The sequence below is a fragment of the Glandiceps talaboti genome, chromosome 8 (assembly GCF_964340395.1).
Source record: "Glandiceps talaboti chromosome 8, keGlaTala1.1, whole genome shotgun sequence".
NCBI lineage: Eukaryota > Metazoa > Hemichordata > Enteropneusta > Spengelidae > Glandiceps > Glandiceps talaboti.
Window position 1 is genome coordinate 25,376,380 of NC_135556.1, and position 24,224 is coordinate 25,400,603.

Sequence of the window (24,224 nt, forward strand, 5' to 3'; positions counted from 1 at the left end):
ACCCACCCCCCATCCTCACCACCACAATACAGATACCCTAGACAGTTTTCAACATCTCATTTCGGCCTGTCCCATGGAAGTACCATCCAGTGAAGAAGTGGGTGACACTTTCATGCCTGTTTCAACACTTGTTTCATTGTTGTTTATATTGCCATACTCATTACTAATTCATGATATGCTAATTGAGGTAAATGGGATTAAAGGTAATCAGAATATGTTAATCACTAAGCAAATATCAGTAATGATTGCAGGTGTAACAGGATTAACTAATCTCTCCACTTGGTGATGCTACCTCCCTCCCTCCAGTCAAAACGTCTTAGTTGCTGTTTTGCATGATACTTTCCTATGCTGACAGCCAAGAGAGTTTCTATGTCTTTCTAGTATTTCTAGCAGTGACCTTATTCACTGACAAATACTACATCAAACACTGACTCACTGCATTGAGTACACAGGATGAAATTCAGAACAAAATAGTGGCTTTATTCTAAGGTATTGAGTAGCACCACTTGTGCACAATACACATTCTTTTTTGTGCCTTTCAATTTACAAGTTTATCAAAGGAAGAAACTAGCAAGCAACAGGCGTCTTTGTCTGTACTGAATATAGGGGTACACCTTTGACCTGATAACACTAAATACCTGAATGGAAGCATTGTGCAAACCAAGGCCAATCCATAACTACCTCTGCCTCCCAACATCTTAAAAAGTTCCTACTCAAGGCAAATTACCCTCATCTACACACAATATTCAATTTTATCATTAAAATGTGAATTGGTAGAAACAATACCATGACATACCACAGGTCAACATCACTATTGTCAACATCATTTTCTGCCACCATCTGTGACCACTGTTTTTTTTAAACACTTTCTTGCTGATAAAATGACTTTTCCTGTACTAACTCCAAATGAATCAAAGCAGTGTCATAACAGACAAACAACTGGTCACGGAAACAATAAAACTATTCACATTTATTTGCTTCCTTGATAAGAAAATAAACAATATTTACACATCAAGTCCATACATTTATTCTGAACTTAAAATGTCAATGTCTGGCACATACTACATGGTATTTTCATTTTATCAGTTTCTTTTCATCACACACTGTGCTGTTTACAACATACTGTTTCCCTATCAGGGATGTCAAATAAAGTTCTTGCTGTGGTTCAAGGATGTCCAATTAAAATCCTACATGTGTTTTACAATCTGATAATATCAAATTACATATACATGTTCATACATTGAGGCAGTTATTGTATTCAGGGTGGTAAAATCTACCTGAAATCTCCAGATGTTTTATCAAGCCCCCCCCCCCCCCCCTCAAAAAAAAAATAAAATAAAAAAAATAAAATTAATTTTAAAAATTAAAAAAATTAAAAATTTCTGGTACAAGATATGAAATTTCCCTCTTTGTTCCCAGAATTCCCAAACCTTATCAAAAAATGATGGAACTTGAAAGAAAGAATAAATTCATGTTCACATTTCTACCATTAAAAACATTTTCATGCTTATTTCTAATGCTTCTGGGATGAACCACACACACACACACACACACACACACACACGCACACACACACACACACACACACACACCACACACACACACACACACACACACACACACACACACACACACACACACACACACACACTGAATAATATTGTATGACTTTTCAGATAATCAATTCACATTCAGTGCAGAATGACCAATAGGATTGCAGGCGTGAATGATTGTGTCACGGCATGTGACTCCATTTCAGCCATGAGAGCAAAAAAAATTGCTATGGCAATCAGCCATTTTGGATCACTTGGGTCAGAGGACACTACGATTAGGTCAGTTCTACTGTTAGACAGATAGGTTGGACAAGAGACTAGCCAGGTCATGTAAATGTGAACATAGTATATGCTTTAGCAAAGACCAGTCATATAGCCATAGATAGGAGAGGTCTTATCAGTTCTGTGTTTATTGACATGTCATTGAAACATGGCATACTGCTTTGTGTCTAACATTCCACTCACATATAGATTATATCTCCACACTGTCAAGGAAAACAACTCACTTCAAACTTCACAAAGTACAAACCTTCTCTTTAACATCAACAATGCAAATTTTAATCATCAGATGTTATACATCATGTAGATTATAATGTTCACCTGATTTGATTTCATTTCTGTTAGGAAACTGAAGCCAGGGAATTAATTTCCTTTTTATTAACTTGCTGTTACTAATAGTGGAGATACATTAATAGACTCATAGACTTTAGACAATCTTGATGATGGGGTGTGTTTAGTATATGAAGGTGTATTTTTCTAATGAATTTACTTGTGTTCATTTGAATATACAAATATTTGAATATAAACAGTTGTCATAGTTAAACTATATTTATGTATTGTCTACTCTAAATGGTCTTTGATTATGGTATTGTAATGGAAATTATTCTGAAAATGTAAGCAAGTTACCTTAGTAGCTATGAAAACTATCTAAGCATAACCCTTCTATGCTTTGTGTGCTTTTAAAGGCATTTCACAGGTCTAAGACATTTCAATATATGGATGAACCACCCCGATATAACTAATGGGATTGACAGTGGGTACACCTAAACCTGTGATGTCATGTTAGAAGACAACAATGATTCACACAATATGCCCGCATGTAATTGGACATCTTGTACCTGTTAAGTCAAAATCCTGTTACTAATTCTTGATGTATTAAACACTACAATGCCATACATTCTCTCCCTCTCTCTCTCCCACTCTCTTTCACTCTCTCTTTCAGTGTTCACTCTTTCTCTCACTCATTTTCTTACTTTCTCTCATTTTCTTACTTTCTCTCACTCATTTTCTTTCTTTCTCTCCCCTTTCTGTATTGTTTATCTCTCACTGTTTCAGTAAACTCTCTCTCTTTCATTTAAACTCTCTCTTTCTCTCTGTTTCAGTAAACTCTCTTTCTCCATTTGTTTCACTAAATAATTGTTTGGCTAAAAACCAATGGCACATTCAGTTTAAAGTAGACAAGAGCCAAGTCCCACAGGAGGTAGTTAGAGATACAATGGTTGGGTCAAATGAACTGTCAATCATCTACAGTGCATTGAAGTACCTGACACTGTTCAAATATAACAGAAATTTATACTGCACCAAAGTAAATCCCTACAGACTACACATCACAGAGGCCATAATGGTTCAAATACTAGTTTCTAACATCCATACTGATAAGAAATAGAGAAAATGGTGTTTTCCTAATTACACGTACACTCTGTTCACACCAATTCTAGAGACAACACGGCATAATTAGCATCACTGCATGACTGGGGTTCTTAGTAGATGGATTGAAATGTCGCAGTCACCTTAAATCTGCTGTTCCAAAAGTTACTATATTTCACTGTCCAAATATACTCTGAATTTCTTTCTTTCTCAAATATATAAACATATTATAAAGACATGTGTTATTTAACATTCACATATTAAACTGCAGTAGGACAAACATTACAATGTAAAAGGTTACATAGTTAGCATGGTCATTCTTATTGGCATGCCTCCCCTTCTATCATCCCGAGGTAGCTGACCCAAACTATGTCCATGGTTTCAACAAAGCATACATTTTACATGTGATCCAGACATTCAGTATATTGTGGAATGTGTGTTATTTGGACTGTATACCTAGTGGGTGGTACACATGGAAGTCCTGTCACTTTACATGGCTAGTTTGTCAAGTACTTGAATCTATATACATTGCATGACCTTAGTGCATTGTCATACAATGCCATCACTCAGACTCTGGTTATTTACTACAAACATTAGAAGCATTTGTCTTATTAATTTTCTCTTATCTGTGTTGCATTCCTCTTGTCCCCTAGTCTTTCATTTCATTAAGTTCAGTGAACCCAGCTGGTTATTTATGACCCACAGCTCCCTGCCCAAACTTCTCCATCACTGTATCAGTTCTCATATTTCATGTATTACAAGTAATAAGTATTTGCAAGTAATATGGTCAGGATTATGACTTAGTTAACACACATGTGCACACGCACACGCACACACACACGCACACACACACACACACACACACACACACACACACACACACACACACATGCATGCATGCAACATGCATGCATGCATAAACGAATACACATAAGCTCTCTTTCATTCTCGCTGATGAATTTCATTGAAGTTGGAAACCATCAGCCAATAGAAATATGCATATTTCATGCAAATTGTGTTACAGAAAAACACATGAATATGTTATGTTCCACCAGAATGCCTTGGCTTTTGTTAATGAAAACAATTGTAAATTCAATTCTTTATAATAACTAATTATAACAGAAAACACTCAGATAAACTAAGGTCACTAATGTTTACATGTAACAGATGCTTCAAATTTTATAGAAACTGCTTGAAACTGGAAGAGCACACAGAGGAAAATAGCAACTAATGTATGTGATTTCATATAACAAATGTTGTCTTCTTCACAATGGGCGTTTCCCAACTGGTGACAGAAGGACTATGGCTGGACTGTAACACACATAGTGAGAAACTTGACTTCAATAGCATTAGTACATTAGTTAGGTGACTGATCACATTTGAGTTATAACCCACGGACTGGTAACCTTGGCAACCTTGTGACATCACACCTCAAAGTAAAACAGAATTCCATTTCATTTGGATTAAACTACTTGCAGCTGTCCTCAACACACTAACTAACTTGATCAATACCTAATCAAAATTACTTTGATCACAATACAAACCACAACCAGGTTGTTTCAATCAAAACTAGAAAACAGAGTCAACTGATCATAAGGTGGTTCAACTTTAAAGATATCAGATTCTGTAGCAGAGACTGGGCGATGGATATAGAGATAACACCAGTTTTTGAAAAGAATGAAAAATGACCATGGCACATACGATAGAGTGATAGTAATCATACAATGTAGTACATTGTAGAGCAGACTAGAATAATTACCATGGTATGTACTGATACAGAGATAGCATAAACCCTACACATGTAAGGACTATGGTGAGAGTCAATGTATATGGATGAAAACAGAATGGAATAATAACCATGTACAGTACTGATATTATATACTACAGTGATAATCACCATACATGTATTATTCATTAGTTGTCAGTTAATATATCCAATTGTAATATGTGACTAACAGTATTCAAATGAGGTGTTATTTCCCAGGGCCTGGATCCAGCACTGACACAATATGATAGATGGTTTTAGAGCAACATGGCTACACTTTCAACTCTTTTATCAAAATGAGTTTTCACAGATTGCGATGGCTTTTAGGTATTACAGTAATGAAAAATAATGCAGATACTCATAATAAGGTTCTGTAATAGCTTTTGATCAAGGCTGTCTGGTATGTAATATCATAAATACAATATTTCATAATCAACGATATCTAAAAATGCTAACCCTTAACTCTAATAGAAAAATAGCGGTGTTCATCAAAAGAATTACCAATAATTATACAACTCAAATCATACTTTGCTATTTTACATACTTCAAAATTATAACAGTTGGAAAGATTAAGATGAGGCCCAAGTACAAACAGGGTGGAAATAATACAAGACACAGAACATACAAACTAATGGGGCAGCCAATCTCTCAAACATCAATAACAACACACAAGTAATGAGAAAGTTTCACTTGACCACTCAGATTCCGAATTCTCTGATCCATGAATTATTCACACATACATCAATTAATTTGACACAGCAGAAATGATTCAAGTCATCTCAGCCTACAAACTAGAACTTAGAAGGCATAAGGACATACCTTGTCTGGCTCTAATTTCTTACCCATGTCTAGGTGTTATATAATCAATTACACAGATATGGCTATTTCCCACAGAGTGAGATATTTGGACGCAGATCTGTTACAGCTTGTTCCATTAATGTTTCCGAAATGGTGAACTTTCAGGGTCAGATTCTCACATGAATGCTTATTACCTACATGTGTTTGGCTGGTAGGTGCACCAATAATGCAAAGAATGTTACATGCTTTGAAAGCTAATAACCCCAATCACTGATTTACATACAGGGAAAGAATTAACAGCAGGATAATCATTATATTCCTACTTGCAACCCATGTCAAATTACAGTAAACACATATATATGTATACCTTTCCCTCTATTCAAAACAACTCGAATGCAAAATCACATTTTTAGACCAAATCAAGCATCAGGTAGTTTTCCCGACAACCATACCAATCCATAACAACATCGTGATTACTTATTAATTACCACACCATCCTATGCTAGTAACTTTACTCTTCTAGCCAAAATTCACACTTTTACTTAATTTGCCAACACTAATCTTGCCTTGAACAAATCATCATTTCATCAACCTCTTGAACATCATTCAAATACTGAACTAAATCTACACATATTTTTCAAATTTACAATCTCTGACCAGACATCTCATTTTTGACATTCATGTTTACTTCTAGTGTGATCATTCACATACGAACAAGTTTTCAACTGAAAACACCAAAACGTACATCCCTATAACTTAAGTACATGTAATGAATTGGTCATGCTAACACTCAATTCAGCCCTTTACACAGACACATGTGCATACACTCATTAACTTTTGACATGCCTATAGTACTAATGAACATTAAAATTCAGTTGTGCTAAAAAACACTTCAAGCATCTCGCTATGAGTAGAGTCATTGTGTTGGGAATTGGCTGGGTCATGGGAAACATGGTGAAAAATAGAGTCTGACTTATCAAACCATACCATTAATGACAATAGAAGGTCTTTTACTGTATTGACATGTCTTCTGGAAGGTCATCATCTTTCAGTATTTAGTAAAGAATTATGACTCCTGACGTTTACACGAATACAACTGAGTCTTGTGCCTTCATCAGATAATAACATAGTTGGTAAAGGTTATGTTAACTTTAAGTATGATGGCATTTTGCCAATAGTTTAGGCAAAGTGCATGGTACACATGGCAAACCTTCCTGATACCACTGGTTTACACATACACAATAAGCAGTGTAAACTCCATGTTTAAGCCATTATACCAATCGGTAACTTTGGGTATAAGTACCCCCATCACCAACCACAACTACTTTTGAAATTACAAAACTCCCTTTTGACGGTCATGTTATTTGATGTCTTTGAATGAAAAGCACGCTATTTGAATCATCAAAACTCCATGCAAAAACTACTGGGTGACTTGGGACCATGTTATTTTACATGTAAAAACACACACTACAGTTCTTTTTCTCTTATATTGGCTACAATCTAAACCAGAAATTGCACTGTACTAGCAGTTGTCAGATACCCTATGCACTGTACTAGCAGTTGTCAGATACCCTATGCACTGTACTAGCAGTTGTCAGATACCCTATGCACTGTACTAGCAGTTGTCAGATACCCTATGCACTGTACTAGCAGTTGTCAGATACCCTATGCACTGTACTAGCAGTTGTCAGATACCCTATGCACTGTACTAGCAGTTGTCAGATACCCTATGCACTGTACTAGCAGTTGTCAGATTGCAAAAAATAACTAGATCAGTAGTAAAATCATTCATCTGGCTATATCTTTAAACAAAAGAGATTTGGTATGACACAATTTGAGGGCATGAATATATAATAATATTTTACTAACCTTTGTCATCTATGATGAATCTTCCCAAGCCACTGCCATCTCTGATGGAGTACACAATTTTACCATCACTGCCAGTATCTTCATCTGTTGCTATGACTTGCATCACCTCTGTACCAATCGGTGCATTTTCATAGACTGAACCATTGACAACAAAGTTGTCAAATACTGGCGTGTAGATGTTTTCATTGACGTCAATGACTTCTACCTCAATTTTACAAGTAGAGGCTAAGCGTGGAGAACCTCTATCTTTTGCTCTTCCTGTAATCTCATACACTTGCTGTTGTTCATAGTCTAATGGTTTAACCAAACGAATCACACCGGTCTCTTCATCGATCTCAAACTTCTCATCAAACTCACCTAAAAGTGAATATTTGACAACAGCACCATTGCCTTCATCTGGGTCCCTGGCCTCAATGGTAGTTACAACACTTCCAATTGGAATATCTTCCCTTAGTTTAACTTTATAGATTTCAGGCATAAAGTGTGGTGGGTTGTCATTTATATCACGCAATGTGATTAGTACTGTCGTCATACTTCTCAATGGTTTGTCTTCTGACAGGTCAGTGGCCTGTACCTTTACAAGATGAACAGCAGTGACTTCTCTGTCCAAGGCTTGTTTCACAGACAATACACCAGTTATGGCATCAATAGCAAAGCTATCAGTGTCACTCACTATAGAAAATTGCACTTCTCCATTGCTACCTTGGTCTCGATCAGATGCTTTCACTTCTAGAATAGATGTACCTGGGGAGACATTTTCAGCCAGTGTAGCCTCATATTGCATCTGGTAGAACACAGGGTTATTATCATTCACATCAATCACGTTGACATGAATGGTTTTCTTGTCTGTGTGGCTGGGAGTGCCTAGATCAGACACTGAGATGGTCAGATCATAATCGCGTCTCTTCTCTCTATCTAGTGGCACCTGTACACTCATTATACCAGTAAAAGTATCAATTTTGAAGCAATTGTCAATATTACCATCAGCAATAACATAGACAACTTCACCATTGAAACCATGGTCCCTGTCAGTGGCTGTCACATCAAGAATACTGGTGCCCACAGATAGATCTTCAGCTAAGTCAAGCTTATCTGGAATACTCTTGTCAAACTTTGGAGAGTACTGGTTTTCACTGAATTGCTCCTCAGAATCAACAAATCTATCCCTGTTCTTACTATCTTCTCCCGCTTTGGCAACCAGTTGACCCAGTTGGTCAGTAACTTGTGTGGGTTGGCACTGCATTTGAATATTTTTCCTTTTGGCATTGACATTGGTATTTCTACTGTTCATGATAGTGATATTGATGAATAATGGATCGGCAACATTAACTCCATCTCTGGCAGTGATTTTCAAACTATACACCGGTGGATCAGAATTTTGAATTTCTCGGGTTAGGAATAAATCTCCGGTCTGTCTATTTAGTCTAAAAAGATCATTTGTATTGCCAGATATGATTTCATAGGTGATAATGTTTCCGTCGTCAAAGTCAATAGCTGATATAACGGTGACAGGTTCTTCAATATTGGCATCTCGTGAGATCACACCAATACAATCAATCTTCTCAAACATGGGTTTGTTGTCATTACTATTCATAAGTTTAACAGAAACAGCAACCTCTGCTTCTCTTCGAAACTGTGCACCCCAATCTGAAGCCCTGACTCGTATTTCATAGGTTTTCCTCATGGACTCAAAGTCTAATATTTCAGTGGTTGAAATGGCTCCAGTAAAGTGATCAATATTGAAAGGTACAGGGTTGAGATTGGCAATAGAATATGAGACATACCCATTTTCACCAGAATCATCATCAGTTGCTTGTACAGTTAACACTACTGTTTCTGCTGGCAAGTTCTCTTGTATAGTTCCAGAGTAAGATGACTGGTTAAAAACAGGACTGTTATCATTAGCATCCAGCACATTCACAGTGACAACAGTAGTACTTTGTTTTCTTGATCTACCACTGCCTCCATTTGTTGCCATGACAGTAAGTCTATATGTATCCTGAAGTTCACGATCTAGCTCCTTGGAAAGAAAAATGAATCCAGTGGCAGAATTGATCTCAAAAACACCACTTCCATTGCCATCAGTAATACTATACACGACTACAGAATTCGGGAAGACATCATCACCATATGTTGCCTTAACACCTACGATCTGTGTATACATTGGTGAAACTTCACTCACTTCCACCACATACTCATCCTGTGTGAATACTGGTGGCTGGTCATCTCTATCCAACAATTTCACTTCAATTACTTTGGTAGATGTTTTGGCGAGTGGAGAGCCCCTGTCTGCAGCCATTACAGTGAGGTTGTAGCCAAGTGCGACTTCCCTGTCCAATGGTCTACGCAGTCTGACAGTGTATTCATTTGTACTGGGTCTTTGCTGTACTTCAAAATGATTTCCAGAATCACCAGCTATTATTTGAACAAAGTCAATCTCTCCATTCAAGCCATAGTCTTTGTCACTTACACTAATGATGGCATATATTTGTCCATTATTACCTGGTTCGAAAACTTGCTTGTGATGAACTTCTGTAATCTCTGGACTAAATCTGTTCACTTGGAAAATTTGTACAGTCATGGAAGCAGTACTGTAAGATATATGTCCTGGCAATGTGGTTAAGGATCTGTCCTGTGCAGTAACAGTTAATTTGTACTCATTCTGATCCAAATAATTGACAGGTCCAGTAAGTGTCACCACCCCACTGGTAGGATGAATGGCAAATACACTGGTTTGTTGTTGAAAGCTGTAATACACTTCACCATTTGTACCAATGTCAGCATCTGTCGCGAGAACTCTGGCAATACTTGATCTCAATGGAGTATCTTCAGCAACACTGACAGTATACCTCGACTGCTCAAATAAAGGTCGTAGGTCATTGATATCCACAACCTTAATAATAACTTGTGTTGTTGCTTCTAAATCCACACCTTTTTTATTTCTGACGGATCCTTTAACAGTCAGTCTATATTCATCTTCCACTTCTCTGTTAAGTACCGTGCTCCTACAGCTGCTACTGTCACTTTTTCGACATGGTGCAGTCCTTATTCTCAAAAAATAGAAATCTCCCACTAAAGTTTCAACTGCTTTAAATAACTTGAAATCTCCATCAGTGATTTTATACTGCACAGACACAGTTGGGTCTGACACATAGATTCCCATTTTTTCTTGCGGCGTAATATAACTCTTAACAAGAGCATTTTCTGGAATTGTTGCATTATATAACTCTCTTGTGAATTTAAAGTCTGAACTACTAGCACACAGAGTAGAGACTGTTGTACATGCCAACCACAGGCATACGTAGTATACTACCAACCAGTTACGGTTTTTACAAGGAGCCATCATGTCCTCTTCTAGTTGCCTGAAAGTAAACAAAAAATATATCAATATATTATATTTGTCACTGCATTGTACTCAACATCACTACAAGTAATATCAAAATTTTATATTTTTTAAGACAAGCTTTAATTTGCACATTTTGGACCAAACACAAAATATCAATGCCAGTGGATCATAGTACACAATGCACTGACACTATTTGAATGGTAGTTTAAAATCATTGGCTTGGATTTGGCATTAGGTTTCTCCATAAAAAGTAAATTTATGCCAAACTTTGTAGACAGTCAATGACATTTAAGAGTAGCACTCATGAGTAATCCTAAGCCTGATACCATTCAAGTCGACAACTACTGCTGGCCTACACAGTCTAATATAGGTATGTTCTACAACAAATGGCCTCATTGTGCCTAGTACTCTACAGATGCTCCACAGGAAACAAAATTTTGGAAATAAATTTTAAATCAAACATGACCTTTCTATGAAATATTACTAAAATAATAAGATGGCAGGTGAATAGTCCAATTGTTCAAACACAACTTATTATAAGTATACATATAGTTGTTTACTTTGGCTATTATCACAAAGGGTTATTGTGACTGCTATTAACACCAAACATACTTCTCACAAGATGTGGAAAGGTCATGGGAAAGTTAGACAAAAAACTGTACTCCTGTATCACAATGTATAGTATACTTGGCTGTCAGCTATAGTTCCTGAAACAGCACAGGTAACCTTGAAACTGCTATCATTCCAACATGACCACTTCCTTTCTTTACAGCCACACAACAGTAGCAAATTAGTATTCCCTTACAGAACTCAAAACTACTGATCACACGACAGCACATCCAGGGAAGGGGTGTCACGGAACAAGAACTTAAACAGGTCTAACTTAGTGTGCACAGAGTCCAGACTGTAACTGCTTTGGCAAATTCTAGCCTTGATCAGAAAGAAACATTAGAAGTGAAATGGTACAATGGTAGCACTTTGACTACCCAGGCTTGTCGTGCTTGTAAATCTACACTACATATGTATATTCATGTATTTTGTCCCTTTATATTGTCACCTGTCAAACAAGGACACATTACTTGAAAAATAGTACACTGGAAAGAAATGATGTATTAAGGCAAGACTTTCTACAGGATCCTGTTTCACAGCAAATGAGTATTAAAAAAGCTTGATTCCTCAACTAGTTTCATGCCTCAGCAGGCTTTTTCAAGATGATTTGAATTTAATTCAATTTTACTGTACCCATCAAACTTTTTTGTACAAGAACCATAATGCTTATGACCCTGTGTTGCCCTTATCAAAACACAAATTGTAAATGTTTACTGACCAGAGATACCATAATGCACTAGTCTGAAAGTCATCACCTGTTTTGAGTTTTCAGTCTAAAAATCTCATTAGCCCTCATCCACGTCACAACAATCAATTTACCGTGATTGAAAGTAGTTTCACTGACACAACCCTACACACACATTTACCAAATATAACAAGAATCTCAAGAAAAGTGTTGCCTCAAAAATCAGGCCAAATTTGCACCTCAACAATGTGATTGTTTTGTCATGAACAAATTGTACACAACACACCTATTATAAGTAAATCTAAAAAAGCACAACCAACTTTCAGACCACTAGTTATTTGACTTTATATCTTTCAATCAAGATTCACATTTTTTACCCAATTCATGAATCTTTAGTACAGTGTGATTATTCTATTTGAACAATTTCAAAACAAGACTTCCTATGTAAAATCTCCCGGGACACCACTCCTGATCCCCAATTCAGTTGTGACGTCTTTCAATGGAATAACTACCTTGGATGACCTAGCACACCTCACTGACTAAATATTGTATTAGACTTATCAAGCAAGCAATTCTGAAGTAGAAGTTACACACTCAAAGCCAGACACTTCAGATTTCTCACCATGACAAAATTGTGGAAATATATATGACAAAAAACTATTAAGTTATCATGTTAATAAATGTTCTTGTTCTCTAAGCATAGGCCTACTTGCATCATCTGTGTCAAATAAGGCATCAAATATGCACAAATGACACGTTAACGTGACCTCTGTCTCTGTACCATGTTTACAGACTAAGTCTAACTTTGCTAAAATCCTTACCATGGTATACATGTATGGTAAGAATGAAATAAATAAAGCATTTGCTTAGTGTTACAGTGTACTGCAGGTCAATCCTTTTTGGTCATGGTCACATCACACTTTGGATAATGAAAACAACACTTGACACATATTCATACTTGCTTACTTACTTATGTACATAATTATAATCACAAGAGTTGGTTGTTTTCTCTTCTTATTTTTTCTTCTTTTTTTTGGGGGGGGAGAGAATATTTAACTCTATATCATGTCTAATAGCAACCCATATTCTATTTGTATCCACATTTTAAAATGATAATATTGGGGCACTACAATAGGAACTCTTTCCCATACTGTTTCAACTCACACACAATTTGACATTTAAACACCAGAAAACATTGTGAAAATACTTCATACCAATTTCAGTGCAACTTTAGATTAAAGTTTCATGAGTGCTGTACCGGCAAAGCAGGGTGTCTGTCTGTATATATGAATGTTAGTTAATGAAGTAAAAGAAACACTAGACAGATTGCTGTGGTATTTGGTGAAGGTCATAATGTTACATGTAATGATGTATGCAACTTGTCAAGGTTTCACACCACATAAGATAAATATACAATAATTGCTAAACTTTTCACATCAAACTTACAAATACCAACCACTCCTAAAACCATACATTTTCAGAAAGTTTTTGACCTCATAAATATAATTCTGTAAAGACTAAAGAATAGATAATCCTTAAACTTCCTGTCACATGACCTGACAGGTTTATGACAACAATCCTCTTTAATATGCCAATGACTTGTCAAACAATTAAACTGTATGTAAATTTATTCACACAGAAAAGGTAACACACACACAAATTAAAATCTCCAACAAAACAATAGTTTGGCAGCTCTACCAGCCACCAGTACACCACACTACAAATTGTAACAAAACGTCCAAATGTCAATGATCCAAAAACAGTAAATTATCTTAAAACTTTTTGACCTCCTGCTTATAATTCTGTAAATAATGGATATTTTCTTTGTAACTTCCGATCACATGACACTTTGCCAGTATGGTTCACAAAAAAGTTTTGGTTGACTGGCTGATGTGTGATATCACCTTCAAGGAGGTGGTACTTATGGGAAGCAGATGCAAACACAAAAACAAGACCTCTTTCATATACCATTGAATAATTGCGTTAAATATTTCTGTAACTGCAACATAATATTTTCTTATAGTCAAATGTGACAACTGAAGTCACCTATTTCAATGCAGATCTGTTCTCAGGAAAATCACCAAAAATGGTTTAATTTCCAAAAAAATGGATTGTCTGGTAGCTTATCAGACAGCTGTAAGTTGTATCAAACACATCAAAGTAATATCCACCTTTCGTGACCCATCAAAACCTTTTTGACTGCTGTTTTTGTCTAAAAAAAAGGAGTAATTTGGAAAAACCCTGCTTATCAATAGGAAGCCATACAAAACAAGTTAGGTTAACACTTTACAGACATTTTGAAACGAGATTAGTAGAGATGATAAATGAGTCAAATATGCTAATCAAACTATATCCTCCTACACATTGTGATTTCAGTCTGAACAAAATAGTGACACACCTTACTTAGTCTGCAAAAAATCAAACACATGCCATACTTTATAACAGTGAAGACTATACAAGTACACACAAGTTGATGTATTCCTCACTTCAGAATGTGGATCTCAATGAGGTAACTTAAAACAGTGTACAGTACAAACGACAACCAGTGTTGACAATTTCATTCTTGTGAAAGGAGAATCTGTCAATACAGACTTGATTTCTGTGACAGATTCACCAAGACTACAGTATAACCCAGTTACCAGTTTTTTAAAAACCAAAATCACTCTTTCGACACAATTTTCAGTCTTCAACTGAATCATTGTGCTTAGAAAGATTTCGTGACTGGACATCACAAGTATGATACCAACCATACATACCATTACCAAAGCAATTGAGCCAGCCATCTTTTATTTAATTGAGGTGATCACATACATATTTTTCAAATTCACCAAGCATGGTTCTCCTCACTAGCCAACATGTCAAAGTTCAACACTGCTGGTCATCCTAGGTCCTCACTAGCCAACATGTCAAAGTTTAACACTGCTGGTCATACAAGGTCATCACTAGCCAACATGTCAGAATTCAACACCGCTGGTCATCCTAGGTCCTCACCAGCCAACATGTCAAAGTTTAACACTGCTGGTCAGCCTCACTCACAGTCATGAACATTACAATTTACATCAGTCAATTATGGACAAATCTGCTTGGACAACTCTCACCATACACTCCATCATCCACACAATGTCATGATTTACTAAATTAGTGAGAGTCAATGCTGTATCAATAACAAATACTTGATTTGCAATGTATAAATCTGGTGTCAAAATCTAATTTCACATAATCATAACAAATACTTGATATTTTCAACACTGATACTATAATTTATGCAATGAATAAGTTATCTATACATAGCATCTCAATTTTATACAAATATTAACTTTTTATTTTAAATTGAAAATTGGTGGTTAAGACAGGCTATGCATTGTGTTAATATGGTTGATGATGCAAAATGTATTCAATTTGATATTAGTAACTATTTTAAATCAGTTTGGAAAATACTTTATACTTACATATACATCTGTGTGCACACACAAAAAACATACAAAAACAAATGTACATTGAAATTTGGGTTACAATAACACATGGCCAATAATGGGGATAGCTAACTATGATGAAAATAGTTGTCAGACTGATATTATTATAGTAATTGCCAAACGAAGAAAAATTGTCATTTTTGAACCCTGGGTGAAAACAAGACTCAGTCAGTCATTTGGAATAGTGACGTCATTTTCAAATCCCAACTCAAGTAAATTAAATCTACTCTGAGTGTCAAATAGCATATTCCACACGGGATGTGTATATTTACTATTTCACCCTGGATGGTAATAGACACTCCAATAAGAAAACATATTGATCACCACAATTAGGTAGCTAACATCAGTAACGATTTACGACTCTATATGGGATGCACCGTACCGTATCTGTAACAGTACAACACTATTCTTTCAGTTTCATTACATTAAAACATTCCTGGGCGATGGCTACGAAACAAATTATTTCTGTCCATACCACCTCAAAACAACTGAATACAGCATGCATAACTATACACAGTGACACAAGTTTTAGCTATATAAAGTTCACACGAATGGCCTGATTGGTCCATTTCTCACAGTCGACAAGAGGAGACTGTGGTATTTTATCAGTTTTACTGATAAGGAACAACACTGGAAAATACGTATATGGTCGTATATGGTTAGAGCATAGACATTGGAGAGTAGAAAAAACTTCAGGTTAAAACAAGATTGAAACATCCTGATGTGAACGGAAACAGTACTACTTTGTGAACAACAAATGCCCTGACAAAATCCCTCATACATGGTACACAAACAAGACGAACATTTTGTCAATAGCGGAAATTGTTATCGTTGAATCGTTTGTCGGTAAAACTACAACAGCATACACATTTTCTACGATATTGTTTATCTCGATAGCTACTGAACTGGTAGTCTTTCTCACATTTCGCCCTTTCCGTCTTAGATCTACCATAAGGCATTATGTTGTCTTGCCAAGCTTACCGCTTGGTTCTCGACCGCTGATCGTTCAATGTACAGTGTTGTGGTCACGCACTACTCGCCTCACCATACTCCAGTGTCTGCCATGAACTCGTTACACACCAAGCATGACCACGATGTCACTCGATCTCAAACTACCCCTGAAACCCACGATATCAACAAAGATTCATCATAACGGGCGATGTCAGATCGCCCAGATCTATATAAAATTAGCAGTATACCAACGATTCCGAAAGACAGTTTTGCGATTGATCGTGTGTACAGTGTTACTGTTGTGGAACTAGCACTGGCAGTCACTCACAGACTGAACAGCAACAAGCTGAACTATCAATATCGTCAAGTCCCCTCGATTACAGGTTATATTTAAGTACCAACCTTCTCTATATACGTTCCTTGCACTGCAAAATGATGTATAATCCTCGGAATGAGATGGAAAGGGGGTGAAAATGTGACGATTTCTCCCTCATTCTGTCCGCTACACTTCATCAAATTCCAATTCTTCGGCGCTCAGCTGAACACAGTACTCAACGACTTCCTGTCGCTCAACATAATACATGTATCTGTGCGCCCGGACTATTTTTTTGTGGTAAAGCTTGACATGCACATAAAACCAAAGATAATCTCACAAGAAATATGTAATATGAATGGGTACAACATTCTTTGTTTTAATAACGTAATTATTTCTTATCATATTTAATGAGATAAATATATTTAATGAGAAATGTTCAATCGCGGATGAATATATTATCGAGGTGAAGCTCCACCCAATTCTGCAGCTACAATAATTGAAAGGACTAAATAACGGGCTAGGCTGAAAGATAAAGAAACTGCACTGTACGTGCAGGGAAACACATTGTGTGGTGTCCCCAGGTTGTACAACGACGTCTTAGAAAACATCACCTTTACAAGATCTTACAGTTGTAAATGAAAGACAAACTTTTCTTTCTCCGTCAGCCCAGTTTTACATTGTACAATTTACTCCGATACAATCGATCAACTTGTCATGACTTTACGTGAAAGTTCTGCCCACGCATAATTGTAGAACCCGAGCACTCACTTTAGACTAAATGAAAGACTGGTATTTGCATAAAACAAGGTGAATAAATAAGCAGGATGATGAAAAATGGTTGGATTCGCGTGCGTGAGTCACCATATTGAAGAAAGGTTCTCATGGTACAATGGTAGTATAGTAGGTGAGAAGTACTGGGTCGACTTCTGGTTGTAGTGCATGCTATTAATTATCGTAATTATCTCACACAAAAAGAACAAGCTTTATATGCGAAAAAAATTATTCGCAGAGATCTCTATGACAACCTCACTTTTGTAAGTGAACTTGCAGGAGGCCCTCCTTACTGTGGGAGCGACGAAGATTTCGTCTGTGAATGTTCACTTTTAAAACACAGAATATATACTTTTTAGATGCTCCACAAGATTGAAACAAAATTTGAACACTGAAGCTATTCCAAATCAATTGTTTTACATGTATTAAAACAAAATGCGTTTTTTCCAAATCACGATTTACAAATGTAAACACTAAACACAAAATGTACACTTCCCAAAGCTGTGATTTTAACACAGAATAGGCATATAAATGATATATACTTTTCAAAGCGACGATACAAAGAAACACGGAATATGCACTTCTTATGCAATTTTTCGCAACATATCTAAACTGAGAAAGGGGTAGGAAGACGGCATCACGTGATTTGCAGAGAAAGTATCCGAGAATTGCATGTATACCTACTATTTTTTACACTGAAATTAGTGAACATCGCTTGCTATTCAAAAGCAGAGCCAATTATACCACGACCAACTATTACAGTAATATTTTACAACTGTATAGTGATTTTGTTTATTGCTTTGATTTTGCCAAAATCACATTTTCAGACACAAGAGCCATGGTATGGTCATTTTGTTTTACACAATTCTTCATCTGCCTGTTCACCATCGAACGTACGTTCTCTTCGACTTTATCAGTGGTCTTGGTCAAAATGATGAACTCCACCAAAGCTGACTTATCCTGACCGACGGGTCACTTGTTTACGTGTAATACCTCATCAAATTAAGTTTTCTGACATATCAAGATTTTTAATGTACTACGCTACAAGTAATTTTTTGTGAAATGTTTATTTAATGATACAGTGTAATATATGATTTATGTATTTATAGTATTAATAGGATAATAAACACGTTTACAAGGCTTTTGTGTGTTTGATATTCAAAGTACTGTTATGAGTCTGATCAGTAATCTATAGAGCTGTCTTCAATTTTATATTTTCTGCGTTGTTCTACCGATTGCTGGATATCTATAGTTTACATAGAGCTAAAATGTTGCGTTCCGAAGTGGTCCGGGAAGTGGCCATACAGGATAGAACCTCGACATGAGCACACTGTTCTAATTTTATAATACTTTCAAAATTTGTACATATTGCCAAGAAGGTCAGATCTGTCAGGCGTGATGTATTTTGTATTAGTTCATTTACTACATATTAATTTATCATTGATGACCAGTAACCCCTCTGTGTCAAAGTTTTGTCTTGGTTTATTTTTGTCACCTTTCTCTATGTTGGCCGTTCGACTCACCGTGTTCTGTTTCTTCAAGCAAGAGCATCATGTCATGAAATCATCTTCTTGAGAAATCTCCCGTTTATCTGCGAAACTGGTCTGAAATTAATGTATCTTTTTTAGTTCATTCACAGTAGTTATATTACATGTAAAGATTTTAGCATGTTTCATATATTTCCTTTACATTCATCCTGACTTAGTCCTGCTTGCATGCGGAGTAATCCGGGACTCGATTCTGACAATTGTCGCTCCTAGAGTCAAGTCAGTAATACAGACTCGTGCACCGTCATGTAAGCAGGACCAATCCTGACTGTATGTTTTGGGTGTCAATGATTGCAACATTCAGGTACTTTGTGTCGTTGCACTTTGTAATACACTGCAGTAGGCCTTATAACAACTTACTGTTTTTACAAATTTACTTTTTTTAGGTCGTGTGGATTATATCAGTTATGTAGGTATGTCTTTCCTAAAATATAGAAATTATCCAGTAGAATACATAGTAAATTGTATTACAAGCGCGCGTGGGGTGGTGGGGGTGGAAATGATACAGGACCTATGAGCAAAACTATAGTGACTTATGATCAGATCCAACTTGCATGTCTTTTCATCGTTATTTACATTCATAACATAAAATGCAATATTCAATAATAAAGCTATTTCAAGTTGCGATTTTTAAGAATTCTGTCAACGTAGAGGGCGTGATTCTTTGTCGAAAGACTTTTATAGAAAGTATAAATGTAGTGCTTCACCTCCATATGAACATATAGACAATATAAGGGATATAAAAACTCAATATGAGAGGGTCTTGTATCAGTCACCTTTAACCAGACGAAGGAAGTGGAATAAATACTACACTTATATTTGAAAAGGCGTGTAAAGTCACAGTTTCAAGTTGACTTCGAGTAACCCCTTCTGAGGTGTATTATGTTGACACACCCATTACACATACAAAGTGACTGTAGCGGATACCTGTCATGATTGCTTCGTGTCAGATTTCAGCCAGGTAGTGAGAAACGTGTGGTTTATCAGTAATTATTACAAGGATGCATTCAGGAAGGTAAAACACATCACGACCCTGACATATTTAGGATAAGGATGTAAGGGAAAGTGAAAAACGCAGAAATTCTCGTTTTGTCGTACATTACTTAAGGGTGGTATGGTTATGGTTTTGTAGCGGACGTGGAGATCTTTGCTACACAGTGTAATGTGGTAATGACACACATTTTAACCATACAAATAATAAACTTACACCACACATTAATTTGTTCATTACATTGCACATGGGCATTTAGACACGTTTTAAAATGAGAGGTCACCTTCACATCCAATATATTAGAGTAAACGTGTAGGCCAATCATCAATTCAGTTTGTCGGTTTCAAAGTTATGGAACAAAATACGAGATTTATTACTCAAAGGATTGGATTCAAAACATAAAATAAATACTGGATTCTCATTCCTTCAATTATTTATTCACCTATTTTCTCAAATTCTGTTTTTATCTTTTTCTCAGTATACATGACCAGATTACTCTGTCCTACAGTTTTTATGTGTAAACCCATGACACAGAAACACAAACTTTTGAGTTTACCGACCGGGCGATATTTACCAGAATATTTAAATTGTTTAAGTGATTTTAAGATTATATAGACCATTCTGGACTATTTCTGGTGATAATGCATAAGAAACATTTAAATGTGTAAAGTTTTGGTTGATGTGATTGCTTTCCAAATGTAACTCTTCAAAAGAAGAACATTTAGGCAGGACATGGTATTCGTTTGATATATACGGCGGGTTCTACATACAAATTTGTAATATATCTTGATATTTAGTCCCGCCATATCCATATTATCCAACACGTGTAGTGGTAGGCATGTGCAACTAAAACAGGCAAAATTTTACGAAATTCAAAATTTATGTTCAAAAATATATTATATTATATTGTTCAGGTTCAACCGTACAAACACATGTAAGCATTTTTTGTTTCAATTCTTTGTTATATTTCATTGCAAACCAATAATTTAACCATTGGTGTTTGCAGACATCTTGTACTCTAGTAGTACCACTTTGTAAGAATATTTTTCTGGACTTAACATTTCCGGTGCCAACCGCACATATCCAAACCCATAAGAGCATATAGAACGTGTTTAACTGCTGTGACCCTGGCTTAATTGCCCATTAATGAATCTAGATCAACATGGCGGAAGCTTAGACTTGGCTTGGAAGCCTATTTGATGACAATTCATTCTAGAAAAAAAATGTAACATTTCTCGTCAGGGACAAAACAAAAATAGCCAAACGACCTGCACATTCTTCGACTACTGTCTCATAGGTTTCACCTGGTTGAAGACCATTATATATATATTTTACATCATTTCCGCCGTACTTTGTACTCGTTTAACGCCTTCGTACCCGCCATTTGGAAACACGTTGAATCGACACAGGAAGAGTTTATTATATTTATTCTAGAGGTGTGACCCAGAATGATTTTGACTGAAGATTCCAAGATTAATTTGACTCACATACGACCAAAAGCAGCGACAGGCATTATGGGGTCCTTTATACAACGACAACCCGCCATTCATTCATTCATTCATTCATTCATTCATTCATTCATTCATTCATTCATTCATTCATTCATTCATTCGTGCATTCATTCATTCATTCATTCATTCATTCGTTTATTCATTCGTGCATTCACTCATTCGTTCGTTCGTTCCATCAGCGGTTTTACAATCAGACTATTCTCGACAGTCACTGATCGAGTTAGCTACCTATTTGTTTTGTTTTGTTACTATACTAGAGTAGAGTACGTAGTACATACATGTATATTGTGCCCTTTACATAATTGTTTTATGGTATACCTATACAATTTTGCTATTTCACTCTAGGATCAATAAGGTATTTCACATTCCTATTTTTTATAATATTGTAACTTTACATGTCATTTATTATATACGTCCATATTATCAATAAATCATTACACCCCAAAATAAATCACTCCGAGCGACTCAGGTGAAGAGTGTCTATGCCCATGACAGTGTTGTCAATATTTTACATAATACACAAAAGGTCAGCATTCACTCACGAACCGAGAATATTTTTGTGTTGACTCAACTAACGAAAAGTGAAACAAGTTGAAGCGTGTCGAAATGTGCCGCAGAGATACTATGTAGCTTTACTACGATGTTTTTCCATGTATTCCTTGCTGAAATTACATGTACTATGGTAAATATAGATATTTGTAATAGCTAAGCTTACAACACTAAATTGATACATGTATATCATATCATTTCTAAACACGGTGACCGGGCACGCTAATCAATGATTTTGTCATATATTTTTTTTGGACAAAGCAGTCGAAATCTTTCATTTACAACGACGCTTTGAATATCAACTATTTTCGAGCTTCTCGCCCAAGACTTAGGATTAGTTTGTTACCTTTATTTATTGTTTATTTTCAGCGAATATTTTTCATTCTTTCTATGGGAAATAGATACTCATATCTTGGTGGCAATTTGAAAAGTTTCGCTGACAGATTTCAATAGTCTGGAATAAAAACGGTAGGTTGGTTTGACTGTTGCCGGTATGTACACACTAGCTCAAAACAAACGCGTGGACATATCAAGTGGTAAAAATCTCGAGGCTACGGTTTATTTTATGTAAAGAAAAACTAATATGTAATTTGTAAACCAGACAATAAAATGTTCTCAGAATATGACGTCATTAGATGACACATATGTTTCAATATGTCGCGATCCGGTTCTAAGAAACCTCAAAGACTAAGAAAAAAATCGATTGATACTATCATTTTCATTAATGAGGTGAATATTTACGATTTCATAAGTCATGCTCTTACTATTTATCAAAAGTATGCGGAAAGGGTATAGTCTCAGCCCCGGTAAGTGTCGGGCGCCCTCATGCATCGACCAACCCCTTTCGCCAGTGAGGGCGGAATAACACAATCGTTACGGTCTGCCAAAAAGGTTGGTTTTAAAAACTGATAAATGTAAAAAAAAAATTTAAAAAATGTCATTCGACAGAGTTTATGAAAACTACAACACATTTCAACGGTAAAAAAGAAGTTAGAAAGTACGTAACATTTGCATTAAAGTTCTTGCCCACAGTGGTGGGCCTTCCCCTATAGGTTCTAATACAATATGTTATGTTTACCACTTATATCATTTGCTATCTAAGGAACTCTTTTTATACATAGATATTTGTAGAACATGAACATGAACCAAATGCTGATATATTGATAAGTGTGTTATAACCTGCAAATACAAACATCAAAATCTCACATTATGAGTGTAATCGACCAAACTTATTTCTTAGACCTACTTTGCAAATCAAGGATAGAATTACTTTGCATGATCACTTTCATTCATCTAGGTAAGAATCTTGGGCAAATACTAGACTTACCAGTACAGCAGTTTTTGAGTTTAAACCTTTTGCCCCCAAAATAACATTTTGACCTAATTTGCATATGACAGATCTGATCATTTGACTTTTAAAGTTTCTGTATCTAAGGTAACATTAATAAATGGTAAACTGACCCTGCGTTTTTTAAGTATGTCATTTACACACCTATGCATACACATAAACACAGACATACATACATACATACATACATACATACATACATGCATACATACATACATACATACATACATACATACATGCATACATACATACATACATACATACATACATACATACATACATACCTCATTCTTGCACACCAGAGCTGTTATTTCTTCTGCGACACTGCGAAATAACATCGCTTTTTGGATGCTTTTTATGACAATGACATACCCCCCCCCCCCTACACACACACACACATGTACAAATTCACCATGCCTATAGATCTCCTGTTCAGTTGTGCTGAAAAAATGGTTTTAGAAAAAAAAGAGAATTACAATCAAAATGCCATAAAAT

At 36.0% G+C, this 24,224-nt stretch overlaps 1 protein-coding gene across 5 annotated transcripts in view; it reads right to left on the reverse strand.

Annotated features, from left to right (window-relative positions):
* Positions 1 to 17,227, reverse strand: part of LOC144438587 (protocadherin Fat 1-like) — a 63,313-nt gene extending 46,086 nt beyond the window's left edge. For all 5 annotated transcript variants that reach the window (XM_078127679.1, XM_078127678.1, XM_078127675.1 and 2 more), the window contains exons 1-2: positions 17,099 to 17,227; positions 7,633 to 10,994 (exon numbers count right to left, since the gene is read on the reverse strand). In XM_078127679.1, the coding sequence (XP_077983805.1) occupies positions 7,633 to 10,978 (3,346 nt within the window). In that variant the 5' untranslated portion in view covers positions 10,979 to 10,994; positions 17,099 to 17,227. The remainder of the gene's footprint in view (positions 1 to 7,632; positions 10,995 to 17,098) is intronic.
* Between the last annotated feature and the right edge of the window lie 6,997 nt (positions 17,228 to 24,224).